Raw genomic sequence first — 17,866 nt, forward strand, 5'->3', positions numbered from 1 at the left:
GCTCTCCTCTCTTGCCCTTACTTGAAAGCTGAAACCATTTTATTTGGTGTTAATCTCCTAAATTCCAAAATCTATGTGTAAATACTTTGAGATGTGTTCTGATTTTATAAAATACAATTTTCTGAGATCCTGCATTGACTTGGATGGAACCTGATGTTATTTTTTAAAACTTACGTTAAAAGGTGCTTAAATAAAAGTTCGGAAACATTATGCTTTGGAACAATATGCTGATTGTTCAAAACATTGGCCTGATCTCATATTAACATGGCAGTTTAATAAGTGAGAAGATGAAATATAAAATGCTGCAGCTATTAGATAGTATCTAAACCTACGTTGTGTTTACATGCTCCTTTTTTTTTTTAGTAACTACACCAAACTGTTCTCATTCACATTAGTAATATTACTTTATTCCTTGCTCACAGGAATAAATTTTTTCCAGAAGTTCAGTATCAAAATAGCATTATTTCAATTTCTTCCTATTCCCTGAAGTCAGAAAGAAAGCTGAAACCCTTCTTAAAGGGAAAACAACAATGCAGGAATACAGGTAGTCTGTCTATTACAACTAAAGATAACCTTGATCCTTTAGAAGTAAAATAAAAAACCTGAAAAAGATGGAAACTCCATCACTAGCAGCTGAGTTTTAAAGAAATTCATACACTCAGTATGTCACTAACTGTGCAACGTTACCATGCAGGGGACTATGGAGAATGTAGGCTACACCTGCACAGTGATGAATAATGTTAATAGCTTGCACATATGTATTTGAAGGTCAACTTCTTTATGCAGCTTAGGGTCAATTTCATCTCTCAGAAAACTAATTTCAGGAAAAAGTAGGTATTACTTCCCTTATCAGCTATAATGAATTGTACATATATATCCCTTGAACATGAGTGACCTTCTTTAATATTTTGGGACAGTTCATGAGATTTCTAGTGGCCACCAATGGTTTAATATGTTGGTTTAGCACAGCATCTGAAAGGAGACGTGCCATAACTCATGGTGCAGTCCCTTATGTGCTGTTATATATATTTGTACATAGAAGGGAATTAGAGTAAGAAAAGAGTTTCCTGCAAAGGGAAATCTTTCCAAAATAAGATTGTCCCATAGCCTGCAGATAGGTTATTGATGTATCTGGTTTACAGTAGTGACAGGAACCTGCATATCCCACATATCAGGAGATATTGCTGATATTCCTAATCAAGATAGGGCACGTCTTCCTTTGAGCATTTGTATTCCTTTGGTTTTGACCAAATGCAATTTCTTATTTGCCATTTTTTTCTTTTCAAAACAAACTTTCTGAACATCTTTGGTTCAGAGACTTCTTCAAATGCAGATGTTCAGGCCTAGATTCATACGCACCTATACCAGTCAAAAGAAAGAAATAGAGATTTGACTGAATTGTTTGCAGCAGAACTTTCCTTCTCTTTTTCTACTAACTCTAGGAAGACAAGATCAATACATTCCAATTTAGTAACCTTAACAAGCTGTCTAAATTTAGGTATATTGCATCTAGGTACAGCACCACTGCATATGGTTAATATCTACAGGATTTACCTCTTACATTCATTGGTATGAAGTGAATGTCATTTTACTTATTTCAAAAAAAGAGTAAACACTATAACTTTTAGCCTCTTGATGATCGCTTTTCTTTTGCCTCACTGTTATTTATATTCCACCTATCTTACTCGATAAAATAAAATGGTGACGGGTATATTTAGAACAAAGTTTTCAAATATAAAGTTCATGCTGTTCACAGGGAAGGAACATTTGCCATTCATAACTACAATAGGTCATAGAGTCAAAGACTTACTGAGTAGTAACAGAGACAGAGACCTGTGTGAGACATCTAAGTAAAGAGAAAACTGACTAAAACTGAAACACTGGAGAGGAAGAGGATTGCTAGAAGTAAAGAAGTTCTTATATATATGCGTCATTGCAGAATTAAGTACCACAAGAATTTGTGTAATAATTTGTAAATATAGAATTGTGTTGTAAATAAATTGTAAATAAAGAATAATTTGTAAAATTATTTTTTTTTCCTTTCACCAGAAGTTTATTGACTGAGAACAGCTGAGGAGGGAAAGAACATGGGTTATCGGCAAACTGAAGGTTGATGATTATGATACAGACTTGAACAAGATGACGATAGGTTTAGAACTTAATCAAGTAAAATATCTAAGTCTAAGATAGAAAAGTATTGAAATCATTGTACGAGAATGCAGGGAGGTGTGTCTTGGAGTAACAGGTACACTTCGGTCACTCAGAAGTGGTATGACAAAGGCATAGTGCAAACATGAAGGAAACAAAAGGTTAAAGTCAGCTGACACTTGTGGACGTCTACTGCCAGTTAAATGCCTGAGGGTACCAGGGGTGTGACGCAGGAGCTAGAGGGGACCAGTGCCCTTTCAGGGCAGCAGCTGGGGACAGGTAGGGCATCCTGGGGTGTTTCAGGTGGTACCAATGTGCAAGGAATGGGCTGGAGCTGTAAAGAAGCCAGATTTGTGCAGCCTGACAAAAGGAAGTCGAAAGAAAATACAGTTTTTTTCCAAATATACTGGAGGAAGGATGATCCTGTCAGTAGTCCTCAACAGCTGAACTTAATTTAGGACTGAAGAAGTTGTCATGCCAGAGGAATGAGGCTTTGTCACTCATAGAAGCAGTGGAGGGGAAGGTGGGCCAAGCAGGGAGATCCCAGATACTTGTAATAGGAGTCTGATCTTTTCAGACTCAGATTGTTTGAGAGAGCTGCTCATGTAAGAGGCTGGGTTTGGTGGCCCAGGAAGCCTTTTCCAGTTCAGACTTCTCAGGACCAGGAAGCCATGCTGATTTTCTCTTGACCTGCCTTATGTCAGAGTTCAAATGAGATATTTATAGTAATCCTTAGTTTGTGAATCTCTCATAGCATCTGGTCTACTTGATAGTTAAAGTATTGTTTCAAAGAGTTTCTTGTAACCAAGTTTCATTTTCATGAAATTTAAAGTCACTTCCTGTTTTCTTCAACTTTTATTTGGTTGTCTTGCCAAAGAGGTATTCCTACATTGAGAATCTGAGTTAGGCTAGCTTTTGTTTAGAAGAACTTGTCCCTCTGGCTCGAGGTGCAGAAACACAGGTGCTTCAAAATGAAGTTGCTTACTTCCTATTTCCAGAGATAAATCTGAATGATTACTTTTTAAACTAGATGAGCAAAAAACTGTGCTAAAAGCATGCAGAATTAATCTTCTGCCACATGGAAATTGTGAAAAGATGCATTTTCCACCGTGAAAGTTTTATGTATCAATTATTTGGTATTTTCCTATCTGTCAAATATATTTTTTCTGTGAATAATATGCTGGAATAATGAATTATATGTTTGGGAGAGGAGTCATTATTTACAGTAATGGACTTTACATAATACTTCAGAAAGCAGTTCATAAGTAAGTGTTGAGCTAGATTTGTTGTTTAGATTTTCAAGTGACCTGTTTTTAAAGTTTCTGTGTTGTAATACACCGATGCACATCCTTCTGACCTTTTCCCACACAAAGAAGAAAATACAAACTTCCTGAAGAGTGCTCCAAGTATTTGAGCTATTACCAATCTCACATAATTGCTGCTGGGTCACAGATCTATAGAGCATTATAACAGACATGCCTTTGTAAGCCAGGGAATCCCCATGATAGCTTTCTGGTTTCATCACCCCTAGCAATGAGAATTCTCTTATTGTTACTATTTATATTTTTCACTCCTGTTCTAACTTAGCAGGAGACTTTTAATCCTGAAATGTTATTTGGGCATAAGTATAAATGACAATTTGGCCATGTGGGCAAATTTCTGGAAAGAACTGTTCCCCTGGATTTAAGAAGCCTTATATAATACCTTATCAAGCTATTCATTAGGGTATACATTCTGTGCTATACATTTAAAGGTCTTGAATTACATGAAGCTGTCATTTTATGACTTCTGGTAAATAGGAGTTGTCAGAGTTTTGGTTTTCTATTCTATTCTTTGAAGTCTTTATTGATACAAGGGCAGGAAGGGCTTAGTCATCATGTAAGTATACAATTTCTTGAGAAAAATGCTAGCATTATTTTTGTCAGGCTTTGGTCCAGATAGTAATTAGGTTTTGCTGTTAGACTAGTTAACTAACCAAATTATACGTTTGACAGATTTAAATCAAATTCTTTTTTTGGGGGTTTATCACCAATGGGTAACCATTTTTTTCTAGACTTGGATAACTACATTTTGTGTTATCTAACACAAAATTGTGGAACATCGTCTACTATTGAGTCTAAATGGTCCATTTAAATATAAATTTGATTTTGATTTATTGATCATTATAATTCTTTTTACTTGAGTTAGTGGGTTATTATTGGTAGGTGAGCTTACATAACAAGTTTTCCTGATTTTAGTTTTATGAAGTCCTTCAGGAACATGTATTAAAATGCACTGACTCAAGTGTCTCTAAACAGTGAGAGGTCAGAACCACTAAGGATATGGGTAGAAAAAGGCCAATACATTCCAAAACCTGAACAGTTTCTCCTAACTAGCCTTTATTTATTGCCAGCTTTTGTTTTATTTTAGTTCAGCCTCTTTCAAGGCTCCCCACAAAATACACATACCACTCTGAGGGCAGCAGCCAGTACTAAAGTGCTTATGTGAGCGTATATGTTTGTACACAGATCTCTTCACAACTGGCTCTCTGTTGGCTTAGATACTAGGAAGTGTTTTAACTTATCCTGAGGGTGGCTTAGCTTGTACATCTGAAAATGGACCCACAATGGAGTGTTTTTATTAGCAAATCTTTACTAGAAGTATTTGGGCAGTCTGCCCGAACTCTCCCTTTTCTGGCCAAACTGCATGCTGCCTGGAACTGCATCATGTGAAGCATGGGAAGATGTGGTTCTGTGTCAAAACATACCTTGAAACACAGAAAGGTCACTGCCACTTACAGCGTAACTCCCACAAGTAAAGCTCCTGTCCCATATTTCCGAAGCTAACCTGCATCCTCTCTCCTTTCCTCCTCAAGTGAACTTGTACAGTCAGACCCTTTCTGCCCAACCATAGTTTGATTTCTCAGCAGATATTGTGTACTTTCTTCTCCCATGCTTTCCACGTGGAGAAAGACCACCCACTCTCTCCAGGAGCAGGGGACAACCCACTCCCCACGTCTCCTGAGAATTGTTGCCATGCTGTATGACTGCTGCAGAATCACATCCACAGGGCATTAGGTCAGCACTACTGTTGGAAATGCTGGAAGGCAGCCTTATGTGTAGCCAGATGATACTGAAGTACTTTCTCTTGAAAACTATTTTTGAGAGCTCCTTTAATTTACCCAGGGGAATAACACCAGCCAAGGAGACAGGAAGGTCAGTTCAACTGGATGATGCAGTCACTCATTAAGATCATTATCTGTGTTATTGCTGTCTCTGTCCTTCCCACTCCAAACTGGGTGCCTACTGGGTGTAGGCTGGACTCACATCATTCATGCTCCATCATTTCAAAGAAGTTCATGTCAATCAGTGAAAAGCAGACTTTGTCTCCTTTGCTCTGGTAGCAGGCTTAAATGCTTCACTATTCATTCCCCTCTGGGCAAGCACAAATAGCTCAGGCTTCAGAGTCATTCTCATAGATTCCCAAGGATATTTGCATAATTCTAACCATCAGCAAGAGGAAACAATGCATCTTGTTTTTTTCCAAACAGTATCTTTTTCTAGTTTAAATAAAACTGGGAAGATGAACTAATTTAATATTGTCATCTAATGATACTTCTGTGAGCTAGTGGTGCTCTTTCATGGGAGCTATCTGATTTTTCGCTGATAAAGTAAATAAAATTAGGCTCAGTTTTAGGAGTTTTTGAAGAAGCAAGTTCTTGAATATCTCTGATTTTAAAAATTATGCAGCTTTGCAATACTGCATTCCTGACCCCAAATCATCCTACCCCTCTGTGATCAGTTAGTAATTTCTAATGCCTCTCTTAAAGGGTTTTTTTTTATACTTTGATATTTCTCAAACCTCAAGCTGATACCATTGCTGACCTTAAAGGTCACTGTTAAAAGAAGAACCTGTCCTTCTCAACTACGATTTGTTGTGACATTAGTCCCAGAAGATGAAAATTTTCTTCCATGCGGCATCAAGTGAACTTACAGAACATTCATACGCTATATATGAAGAACCATGCTTTAATCCCCCCCCCAACATGCTGTGAAATTGCATCCTGTCTTAAAGTTTTCAAAAAAAAACCCCACCAAAAACCCTAGGCAAGTAGTCTGTGTCACTGCATCAAAGGTTTATCACATTCAGTGTCAGCATTTGCACCTCCTGGGACTCGATCTTTTAAGATGCTCATATAAAATGGTGGTAGAGTTTAATCTGTCGTATATCCATTGTGCCTGGGCCCCGAAAGTTGTTCTTTATAGCTGATATCCTGCCTTGCTGATTTTGAAGCCAGAACACAATATGACACCTTACCTCCCATCATTCACTGCAGCTGTAGGTCATGTTCTTTGCTTTACTGCAAGTTGGATTATAGGGTACTTTAAACCAGAGAACAAACAAGAGGTTTAGCTCTTTTCCAAAGTAATCAATGGCCTCAAGGGGAATGTACAACATATTAAGCTATTCAGTTTATCTCCTGCATGCATGACTCAGTGTTAAAGTCCAAATTGCTACTTTTGCTATTGTTAGCTTTCAAGTCTGAAGCTGATTGTAGTTCTAACAATGAAAAATTACTTTCAGGTGAGGATACTGTATTGCCAGCTATAACAGTTGTAAAATAAACAGTGCTAAAGGCATACATGGTCAGTGAAACTCCATCACCTGCAGCTGAAGTTGGTTTAGCAGTCCCTGGAATCAATCCAATTGTTGTCTCAGCCCAATTAACATCTTCCTATGAAATTATTCCCAACAGACAGTTCTCATTCAGCTGTCCTACTTTTGGATGAAGTATATTTCACAGTATAAGCACAGCCTATCCAGTTGATCTCAATGCTAGAAGCATCTTTAAGTTACTTGTTTAACCTTAGTTATATGCCAGTATCGGGACTGATACTGGATTCAGAGATCAAAGACTTACTTGAATTTCTTTTGTGCTTGTTGAAATGAAACAGTCTATTCTGGTGACTGACAGTGAAGGAACTTTATGCTTCGTTTGGACTGGGATTTATCAGAGCTAGAGTCCTGCTTTCCAAAATGCTCTTTGAACATCATTTTTACTGTGTATCAAATAGGGTTCTGTGTCAGATTAAAGCTGGGATGTCACAGGTCTATTTTAGAAAGAAAATTTCATACTTTCATGAACATAGCAAATGTCAGAAACTTTGCTTTGCCATGAAAATTGCATATAAAATAGTTTCAGAAGATCACAGAGAAATCAGCATGTTATTCACTTGTCATAAGTGTTCTGGTTTCCTGAACAGGGTGACAGCATAGTAATGAAGTTTCGGGGGGTTGTTTGTTTGTTTGTTTGTTTTTCATGCAAATAGTCTGAAAAACAAACTCATGAGCAAAATCAGAAGTGTGCTTTTGATGACATCAGAGAAGAAGCTATATTGTATATATGCTGCTATAGTAAGTATAACAGTGGTCAATGTTGGAAATAAAGTATCTTTAGAAGGGTAGCGTCAGTGAGGGTTTCAGAAATTGCACATGTGGATACTATGGAGCACATCCATGTCCCTCCAGCTGCTCATCTGCTGAAGAAGATATGTTGTCATTGGTCTTTTCCTGTCTCTGAAAGGGTTGCAATACATAAGCACAGTTGCTGTGACTGGCAGTAGAAATGGCTTGTCACAGAGGCACTTGGTGCCTGTTAATGGGTCACTCCAATACATCTCCCGCACCTGGCTATTGATAGTGTTTTGGCATAGAGGACAGCATGCAAGGGAAATGCAAGTCAGGGTTTCCTGGAAAAATAAGGAAGATATGATCATATGTGTAGAGGAAGCAAATACAGCAAACACAGAGGTTGGATAAATGCCAAGGAATTCTAATTGCCTTTTTTTTTTTTAGCTTTATCTTTGATGGGGAAACTTCTGTGTACCTGGGATTATAATATGCATGTGTGTGTGTATATATATATATACACACACAATATAGCAGCAGAAGAAAATTTCCTATTGTTTATTTAGCATCAGTAAAATTCATGACATCAGACTTTCTTAAGAATTATCAAATTATTAAATAATGATAGAGTGGAAATGTTAAAGGTTTGCAAAGTTACTGTTCCTGCCTGAAAAAAAAACATTCCCATACAATTTGAAATAGTTGTCTGTAGCAGGTGTAAATAAAACTGCATGCTATTTCCTTGGCATGGCAGGAAGCACTGTATAGTTATTTAGAGAAAGTTATTTTGTCTTTGTTTCTTTTGAGAAGTCTTTTTATTATGTGTCTGATGTGTGGACTCTTTAGAGACTATAGTTACAATTTTTCAAGTTTTGAACCATATTTTTTTTCTTTCATTTCCCTCACACTGTTCTAGTGTATTGGTTTTTTAGCCTCTTGTTCCTGCAGAGAAGCTCAAAGCAATTGGAGACTTCCTTAGCTCTTCTGGCTACTCTGAACACTTACAGCTCTCATGATATGCCCACGTAAATTTGTCATATGCATGCATTTACATGTGACAGCACAGTAACAGTTGTCATACAACACTATCTACCTGTACATAAAACAAACAAACAAAAATTTAATTTTGTAAACACCCATGAACTATTATTTTTGATGTTTATATCACCTTCCAGGATCATACTGTATCAACAATTAATCTCTGCTTTCTAATGGCATGTAAACATAGATTTTTAGTTAATATAAAACTTTATGTATGGATGATATTTTCAGGAAGTGGTGCAGGCAAGAAAGCTTAGCAGAGGACAGCTATTTGGAAGAAAGACAATGTGTGCTTAATGTGTCTCTTCTGAAAGAGACAAGTTAAGCTCAGATCTAATTTTCAAGAATCATGTGAAGGTGAGCACTGAAGGTTCCAACAAGTGTTTTCCTTATGGCCTACAGTGAGACAATAACGCATCTTCCTCACACTTATAAAAATAAAGAAACAAGGAATCCCCAAATGACCCTAGTGAAATTATGATAGATCCCATCCATAGGTTGCTTTACTCTTCTTCTACCATAAGCATCTCTGTGATGCCTGGTTTCATTGATATAAGTTAATTCCTAATTTGACTCACAATAAACAGGGAGATAATGATCTGTTTATTCATTCTGTGCTTTCAAGAGAGAGAAGGTTATAGCATTGACCTTCCAGTTGCAGTCCCTCAGTTTTCTCCATGTGTCTTGAGGAATAATGTGTGTGCATTATTCAAAGTCTGCCTGACAGATATGAAATAGAGCCATTGTTGAGACCTAAGTCATTGTGAGGTGGCAGCTGAACTCAGGCAGGATGCCCTTCAGCATCAAGTACCAGACCACAGTTTGTGAGCAGAGGAATGAAACTGTAAATCTCTATGACTATCATGGGAATATAGCAGCCCACCTTCCTTGTAGATACCTACTTGTGAACTTCTACACTTAAGTCTGTTAATTTAGGTCTGAACATACACTTTTTTCCTGCTTGAATCCAGTTTTGAAAGGAAATAATTAAAATCTAACTGGTAAAATAACAGTGCATTAACAATAAGAATGTGATATCTGTTCCAGGAGTGTAAAACTGTGCAATGGATCTGCAGTGTAGTTTACTTAGAGTGAGATTAACAGAACATAATCCACAAACTGTGCAACCTCTAGTAGCCCAGATTGCAGACTGATACCATTTTGTTGGGAAAATTTGGAAACATCTTGAAAAGGACTGCAAATCCTGAGCTCCTGTATTTGGATATGGAGAAGAATTTTTCTCATGTGTCTCCTTTGCTTTCTTCTGCCTGCCTCAAGCCCCGTTGATCTGCTCTGGAAAACAAAGAAAACAACTCAGTAACAGCCTTTGTACTTTTGTACTTACCTCTCATCACACTGCATAAGAAAAGTGGAGAAGATAATTACTATATTCCTCACTTACTGTTAGTGACTTTTTTTTTTGATGAATCAAAACCTAAAAATAATAGAAATATATATTATCTTTTTAAACTAGGATCTCAACAGAGATTTTAATGACTGAAAGGAGTGGAGGAAAAGGCAGTGGTTTACTGCAACTTGCATTATCAGCTGAGAAAATTTCAAGAAACTACAGTTCATCTGATAAACTGTTCAGCTTCTAATTGAACAGCAGAGGGAAATATTTTTTGTGTACTTTTTTCTTTGAGGTAAAATTTTTCTCTTCCATCTTTCCTCTTCCTTTTTTTTTTTCTTACCCAAGTAGAAAATCGACGCAGGAGAGAATCATTCTGTTAGAAGAAATTATTTTTGCAAAATCCTTGCATAAAGTATACAGAATAAAAGCACAGACATTAAATGCTTTTTTATAAGTAAGACTTTAGAGTTGTTTTATAGCTGCTATGTTTTTGTATTAATTCTGATTTAGAACTGAAAAGCACAGAATCAAAATTATGACTATTATCTACCACTCCTTGGAAATTTATAGTCTATGGATTTTGTTTTTTCCTTTTGGGTTCTGAATTTTAATTTATACAATAGTAAGTGCTGCTTAGAAAAGCATTTTATGTGAATGTTTTTCTAATAGCATATGAGATTGAATCAAAATCTTTGTAGGGAAGCTCACCGCTGAACTGTGCAAAATAAGTCTTCCCACAGATAAGCAGGGAATTTGAGCACTAGGAAGATGTAAATGCTAATAACTGTTCAAATTCTAACATATTTTTTCTGCCCAACCTAAAGAAACAGATAGGAAGGGCTGTATTTAATTGTCTACACACAACCCTTAAATGACACATGGCTTCTGTAGGATGTCAGAGACATTTTCATGAAGGTACCAAATGTGCACAGACCTTGTGAATGACCTGAGACATGCTGGAGTACAGATGACATAACTAGAGCATCTTAGAGAGGCCTCAGTAGCTTATACAGGCAACTGAACCAATCTCTAGGTGATATAGCCACTTCAATCAAGCTTAAATGCCCTTTAATCTACTGAGCAGTGGCAACTGTGCATGAGCATATTCTTCTACTGTGGGAAACATGAGGTAGTGGAACTGAATGAAGAAATTAAGGATGAAGTGGAGCTACACTTTTGGTGCAAACTACATTGTATCATGTCATTTCATGTTTGCCACAGGTCTAAGAAATGCATACAAGCAAATGGTATGCTGACAGGTATGCTTTGACTTGGTAAGTTACAAACAAGCAATATTTTGGCTTCTACTCTTGCAGATCTTAGAAGTTCTGTTTATAAACACCATTTGTATGTGTTTCAACATCACTTTTTGGTAATAGTTTTAAATACTTGTATATTGCAAATATTAATTTGATGCACTGTACCCCCTAAATAAATTATTGACTTAATCTTTATTTTTATCTTGCAGAGACAAAGTATTAGAATGGCATAAAATATGGCCCAGTTCTACTACAAAAGAAGCGTCAATGCTCCCTACAGAGATCGTATCCCTCTTCGCATCGTACGGGCAGAGTCTGAACTGTCTCATTCAGAAAAAGCCTACTTGAATGCCGTGGAGAAAGGAGACTATGCCAGTGTAAAGAAAGCTTTGGAGGAAGCAGAAATTTATTTCAAGATCAATATTAACTGCATTGATCCCCTGGGAAGAACTGCACTCCTTATTGCAATTGAAAATGAGAACCTTGAGCTCATTGAGCTGCTCTTAAGTTTTAATGTGTATGTGGGAGATGCTCTGTTGCATGCCATACGGAAGGAGGTAGTTGGTGCTGTGGAGCTACTGTTAAACCACAAGAAGCCCAGTGGGGAGAAACAGGTACGTGCAGGATTTTCTCCAAGTTTGTGGTCTGCTCTAATGTAAAGAGAAGAATTGGCCAAGGGAGTAAGCAAAAAGAAAAACAAAACCAACCCTCATCCTTGCACACAAATATTTAAAATAAAAAAATCAATTACATTGATGCTGTATGCATTGTATTAATCTGTGTTTAGACATCGTAGAATCACAAATTGTTTTGAGTCAGAAAGACCTTTAAAAATCATTTAGTTCCAACACTCTGACATGGGCAGGGACATCTTTCCCTAAACAAGGTTGCTCAAAGCCACATCCAACCTGACCTTGAACACTTCCAGGGATGAGACATCCAGAACTTCTCAGGGCAACCTGATCCAGTGTCTCACTACCCTAATTGTAAAAAATGTCTTCCTTCTGCCCAATCTAAACTTACCCTCTTTCAGTTTAAAACTTTGCCTCTTTCCATGTCATTACAGGCCTTGGTTAAAAGTCTCTCTTTGTCTTTTCCATAAGCCCCCTCTGTATAATGATAACATTATTCCTGCTGAGAAGTCTTTAATCATTCAAAGAAGCAAATAATTCCAAAAAGAATAGTAGTGGTAATATGTGGTCCATTCGAATTAATTATGAAACTCCCGTAAAAATCAATGAATGTTTCAAACCCTCCATGGGGAGGTCATCATCTCCCAACTCAGAAAGGCAACACTGGGAGGCATGACCGAATTGATCAGAACTTCAGCCCTGTCTTAAGTAGTCATCCATCCTATCAAGTACACCTAAAAAGGTACAAACTCCTCTCCCTTTCTCCTGTCTTCTCTCAAAGGAAAAAAACATTACATACAGGCTCATTCATAATGTGATAACTACTCTGCTTCCCCTTGCACTGCCTTGAGACATCTCTAGGAAGTAGTTAGCCTTCTAATTTTAAGAAAAGAGTGGAGACAGGATAACATAGCCCATTAATTCTGATATTCATTGGACTCTTCTAGGAAGAAAAACCTTAAAAGTAGTTATAATATTATATTATATTTTCATCAATTTCAAATTTTATGTATTATCACTACTCTATGAATGTATTTCAGTGAACAGTATGTTGAATCATTACAACCATTTCACAGATAATGCATACAATATACTTTATTATAGTATAATGTACTTGGTGTGGATATAATTGCAGATAATAGGTAAAAAGTATAATTTTTGCTGATAAACTAACACAAATTCTATGCTTTTTTGTTATGGAAAGAAAGAAATATAGTAGGTCTTTGTGCGATAGTATACACCTGCCTTGTCTTCTAGACAGTAAAAGCAGAGCTTCTTTAAAATGACAACAGATTTATGTCAGAGAACAGGAAGGAAACTAGATTCACTTTTTGTTTGTCTCATTTAATTATTTCTCAACTGATAGTGCAGATGAGAATACAGTGTATAGAAATTCTCAGTGCAGTGTACCAGAACCCAGAAGGATCAGTGCACAGCCCCATGCCAAACCAGTCAAAACACCTGTCTCTCCATTCTCCAGCCTCTATAGTGGAAGTTGCCATTTGCAGAGCAGAGTTCATGTCACTTAATGGTCGCCATCCAAAGATAGGTCTCATCTCTGATCTGGCTCCTTGGGCTTCCCTTTGCAATGAAGAAAAATGGAGACCCCTGGAGAGCACTTCATGCTGGCTTTCTCAACTACTTGCTTTATGACAGCATAAACCACTTTTTGGCTTTGCTAGAGAGAGTCTACAAATTCACCTTAAAATAGCTGCCTAAATTTTAGACTGTTCTTCAGACTTTTAGGGCTACTTTTTCATGTGTGCCACAGCTACTGTAATGAAAATGCTTGAATACAAATGGTAAAACTTGTTTTAGGTGAGCTTCATGCTATAGCAGTCAAAAGGTAGGATTACTTTTTGGGTGCATACTTTAATTTAGTGTTAAATTAGCCACAAACTGATTTGCTCCAGTCTAGAGGTTAGATCTTTGGGCTGAAGCTTAAGCTTGTTGTTTCAGTGCCAAACTCCGCTTGTATGAATAGCTTTGCTCCTCCTGCTCTTTCTTGGTTTCCCTAGTTGCATTTGCTGGGGGTCTTATTGTAAAGCATGAACATTATTCACAAATTGTTTGAACAGAGATATCTCCTTTTGTGCCTGTACAAGGCTAGGCTTGTCCATTGCCAATGCAAGTACTGCTTGCAAGCCAGTGCATGCAATAATGGTCTTTAAACAAACAGGTTATTTACATGTGTATGGTGTTGTATGCACTGGGGACCCCAACAACCATTAAGCTTCTATGGGTGTCATATGTGTAGGTAGTCATATTGGTTCATTTTTAGGCCCATGGCATGCTGAAGAGAATGTAAATTTGAATCACATTTTTGCAGTAATTCCACAATGAATTTACTGTAACCAAAGGTACGTGCTGGCTGAAAAATCATTGCAATGGGCTAAAGATATAAAATCTGGATACTGAGAATTACAGACTTTTTTTTTCCTTGGAGAATCAAGTTCCTTTTGCAACTGTTTCAAACTACAACTTTTTTGATTACTATTATTTGTAAACATTTGCTGTACTGTTTAGATGATGATTCATTTTCAGACTCTTTGCTTTTAATAAGATGATATCTTTAGCTGTTTGGTTTTCCTTCTTTGTATAAATCTGGTCATGTGTGGTAAAATCCTGGCCCCTTGAAGTTAGTGGGATTTTTGCCATCCATTCAGTGAGGTCAAGATTTCACCCTTTTTGCTGTTTTGGTTTTTTTTTTTCCCTTGATGAAAAGTTATTCCCAGAGAGGACAGACAAGAAGATAAAGAAAAATGCATGTGCTAAATACGACCAAGCACAAGAAACAGTTTAGGTTCCATAAACTGTTAGTGATAAAATTATTGAACATTGAACTCATTGAACTTATATTTATTAGTGATAAAATTTATGAATATTCAGATGCTGGAAAAAATCTGATATGATTCACAAGTAAATGAATTAGCTCTCACTATATTTTTATATTAATGAGGTAATATCCTATGTATGATGCATAGCTAATTTCAGCTTCACCTTATACAATAATGTAGCTATATTTGTGAAACGAAATTATTTTTAATCATAGAATTTCTTATATAATTCCAAAGCACATTGACAATGTCAGAAAGCTAGAAGAAAATGTCTTCTTGTACCAACAGAAAGCTACAGTTCTTCGGGACTGCTGAAATGTATCTTTTGAAAGAACTGATTTTTCTCCAAAATTTAATTCTTTAAACATGTAAATGTTGAAAAAGAAAAGGGGGGGGGAAATGTTATAGTGTTAATTGTGACAAAGAATCAATGCATATAGTTAAAATAATGTTTTTGTATTTTTTTAGGTTTTCCAACCAAAATCTCCAAATTAGGAGATGCCACTGAATCTTACTCTCTAACACTTTCTCCTCAAAACAACCCCAAACAAACAAAAAAAGAACCCCAAAACACCCTAACAAAACCCCAACAAAACAAAACCCAAACCATAGTCAGATCTTGTTAAAGTTAAATCTAAACTCTCTAGTCTACTGACCACTCAGCTGTAGGGCTCTACCTAATGTCTGTACATGATCTGCGTTGCATTTCAAAGACCACATGAATTATAGTGGTTTTAAGCTGGTTATCAGTATATGGATACATCTGGTGCCACCTGGTGACTACAGATGAGGGATGTATGTTTACCAGCTTTGAATTGTCTTTGAACTCCTTCTGTTACTCAGTTTGTGAGTGAGGTTTTTGCACTATACATTAATACAACTCAGGAAAAGGTTATTTTGTCACTTGCATTATAGTCATTATATCTTCTATGCTTTTTTAGCTGTACCAGCTGCTAGAGCACATGTGAAAGAGAATAGCACAAATTAATGTGAATGAGTTGAGGAAACTTGTCCAAGTACTTTTAAATTACCATTCTTCAACACCATATGTCCTGAATTATCTGCCAAGTCACTTGTTGCTTACTCTGATGGATAGCTGAATGCCAAATTAAAAGGGGGGGGAAAGTTATTCTTTTAAATTTAGTATCGGCAGAAAATGTTTTAATCTTATTAAATTGCATGCAGCATCCACAGATGGGATGGGGGTTAGGCAGCATAAAAAATAAGTAGAATACCTTTATGTAAATCATAACGTGCTCTACTGCTTAAGGAACCCAGGCATCAATGTCTAGCTGGGTGTTTGACCATCTAGATATTCTTATATATTCAGGGAAGACTGAAGCAGAGGTGTAGCTGCCTTCTAACAATGCTGCAAATGAAATAAGTGAAGCTGAATCTCAGTTTCTAAATTTGAATAGTTTAGCGCTGTATTAACTGACAGACTAGATTTGGGGCTTTGAAATTGACTGCAACGTTTACAGGCATTGCTTGACTAGCAAAAGCACATGGCAGTGCTTTTATGCATTCCTGTTCACTATTAGATGTCGATCTTGTGATACTTTTGGGTATTTTTAATGAGTGGATAGCTTTCTGCAGAAGTCTGAAAAAACTACTGTGCTAATGCCAGACTGGCATTTGCAAATATAGGGGAATTGCTGGAGGATGGAGAACTTTGGGACAGGGAGGGATGTGATCATTGTGACATATCCCTGGTTCACTCCTTCTGTGGTGTGGCTGTCAATTAATCTGAAAATATTGCTGGGCACACAGTGGTGGTTATGGTAAGGTTGGACTCGATGATCTTAAGGTTGGACTTGATGATCTTAGAGGTTTTTTCCAACCTAAATGATTCTGTGATTCTGTGAGGGTGGAAGCTGACAGACTCCAGCCCCTGCAGCGTTGTTCTAGTCGGTTTGGAACCAAAATGTTTGTAGCCATCAAAATAATTTGGGAGGTAAATCTCCTATGTAGCAGTCTGTGGGTGCTTTGGATGCACAGATCAAATGTCACCCTTAAGTTGTCTTTCCCAAAAGTGCTAGTGTCCTTACCACATGTAGAGAAAAGGAGAGATTGCTGGCATAATCCTGGAAGTAGGAATCCACTTGCTGCAACTCTCATAGCCTTTTTGCTCTCCTGAGACAACCAGTAAAGTCACATCATAAACTACTTTATGCAAAGATCCTATCTTCTACTTATTGTGCCGGTCAAACTCCAGCGAGGAAGCCAGGGCTCAGCTTGTCATCGTGTTGGCCTCTAAAAATGCAAGTCCATGGCATATACAGTTTTTTCATTGGGTTTCATGGATTTTCCTGGCAATGTCTTAAAGGCCCAAGAAAGGCAAAGTTCAGACCATTGTCTAAATATTTGGGAAAAAAATATTTATTAAAAGAGAAAAAACCAAACCTCTGAGACTTAAAATATGCAGACAGACATTTCTGAAGGACTGAAAGATGCATCATATGGGTATCAGAGACAAAATATAAGAGTCTGGCATGTGTTTAGGAACTGGTAGAAGATCCTGATACCTTAATTACCATTTCAGTACCTTCATGAGTTTTTATTGCCTTTTCAAGCCTAGAAGCTAAATGTTAGAAGCTAGAAGTTAAGATGATGACAGCAGGGATTGTCAATGCTACTTGGTACAGTGGACCTAGAAATGTCCACCTACCCTAAAGGAACATATATTCACTTCGAAGAATCCTCTTCCATTATCCCAGATCTCCCCATAGGTCCTATGCTTTCTGCAAATCTGGTTAGACACCATTTGGGTTGCACTCAGAACTATGGAATCAAGTTGATGATTTCGCTACCAGGTTCTGAGACTCCCTCAGAAAAACATAGGGATAGTTACCATTTTCCCCTCAGACAGACTGTGAGCAACCCTTCTTCATCAACATATAAGGGCCCCTTTAGTAATCTCTCTGGTCGTGGTGGGCTTTAGGTATGGTATGTTCTAACCTTTATCTGTGAGGGAAAGAGCTGAAAGGAAGGAGATGAAAGTTTTGTGTAGGGAGTAACCACAGCTTGCTGTGGTTATGTGCTTTTATGTTACAAGGAATGCCATTGGAAAGAGATAGGTGAGGCCATATGTAAGAAGATAGCAGCTCTGATACCTTGTAAATCAGATGTAAATCCAGGAATGCAGTGAAAGGACAAGGGGAAATGGCTTTAAGCTGAAGGAGAGTAGATTTAGATTAGATATTAGAA

At 37.2% G+C, this 17,866-nt stretch overlaps 1 protein-coding gene across 3 annotated transcripts in view; it reads left to right on the plus strand.

Annotated features, from left to right (window-relative positions):
• Positions 1-17,866, plus strand: part of TRPC4 (transient receptor potential cation channel subfamily C member 4) — a 141,757-nt gene that overhangs the window by 43,333 nt on the left and 80,558 nt on the right. For 2 of the 3 annotated variants that reach the window (XM_027674472.1, XM_027674471.1), the window contains one exon: positions 11,400-11,804. In XM_027674472.1, coding sequence (XP_027530273.1) covers positions 11,427-11,804 — 378 coding nt within the window. In that variant the 5' untranslated portion in view covers positions 11,400-11,426. Of the gene's footprint in view, positions 1-8,848; positions 8,935-11,399; positions 11,805-17,866 lie in introns of those variants that run through there. The other variant, XM_027674473.1, reaches the window with a different exon arrangement.

Source organism: Neopelma chrysocephalum, unplaced genomic scaffold (genome assembly GCF_003984885.1).
Source record: "Neopelma chrysocephalum unplaced genomic scaffold, ASM398488v2 Primary Assembly neopelma1_25, whole genome shotgun sequence".
NCBI lineage: Eukaryota > Metazoa > Chordata > Aves > Passeriformes > Pipridae > Neopelma > Neopelma chrysocephalum.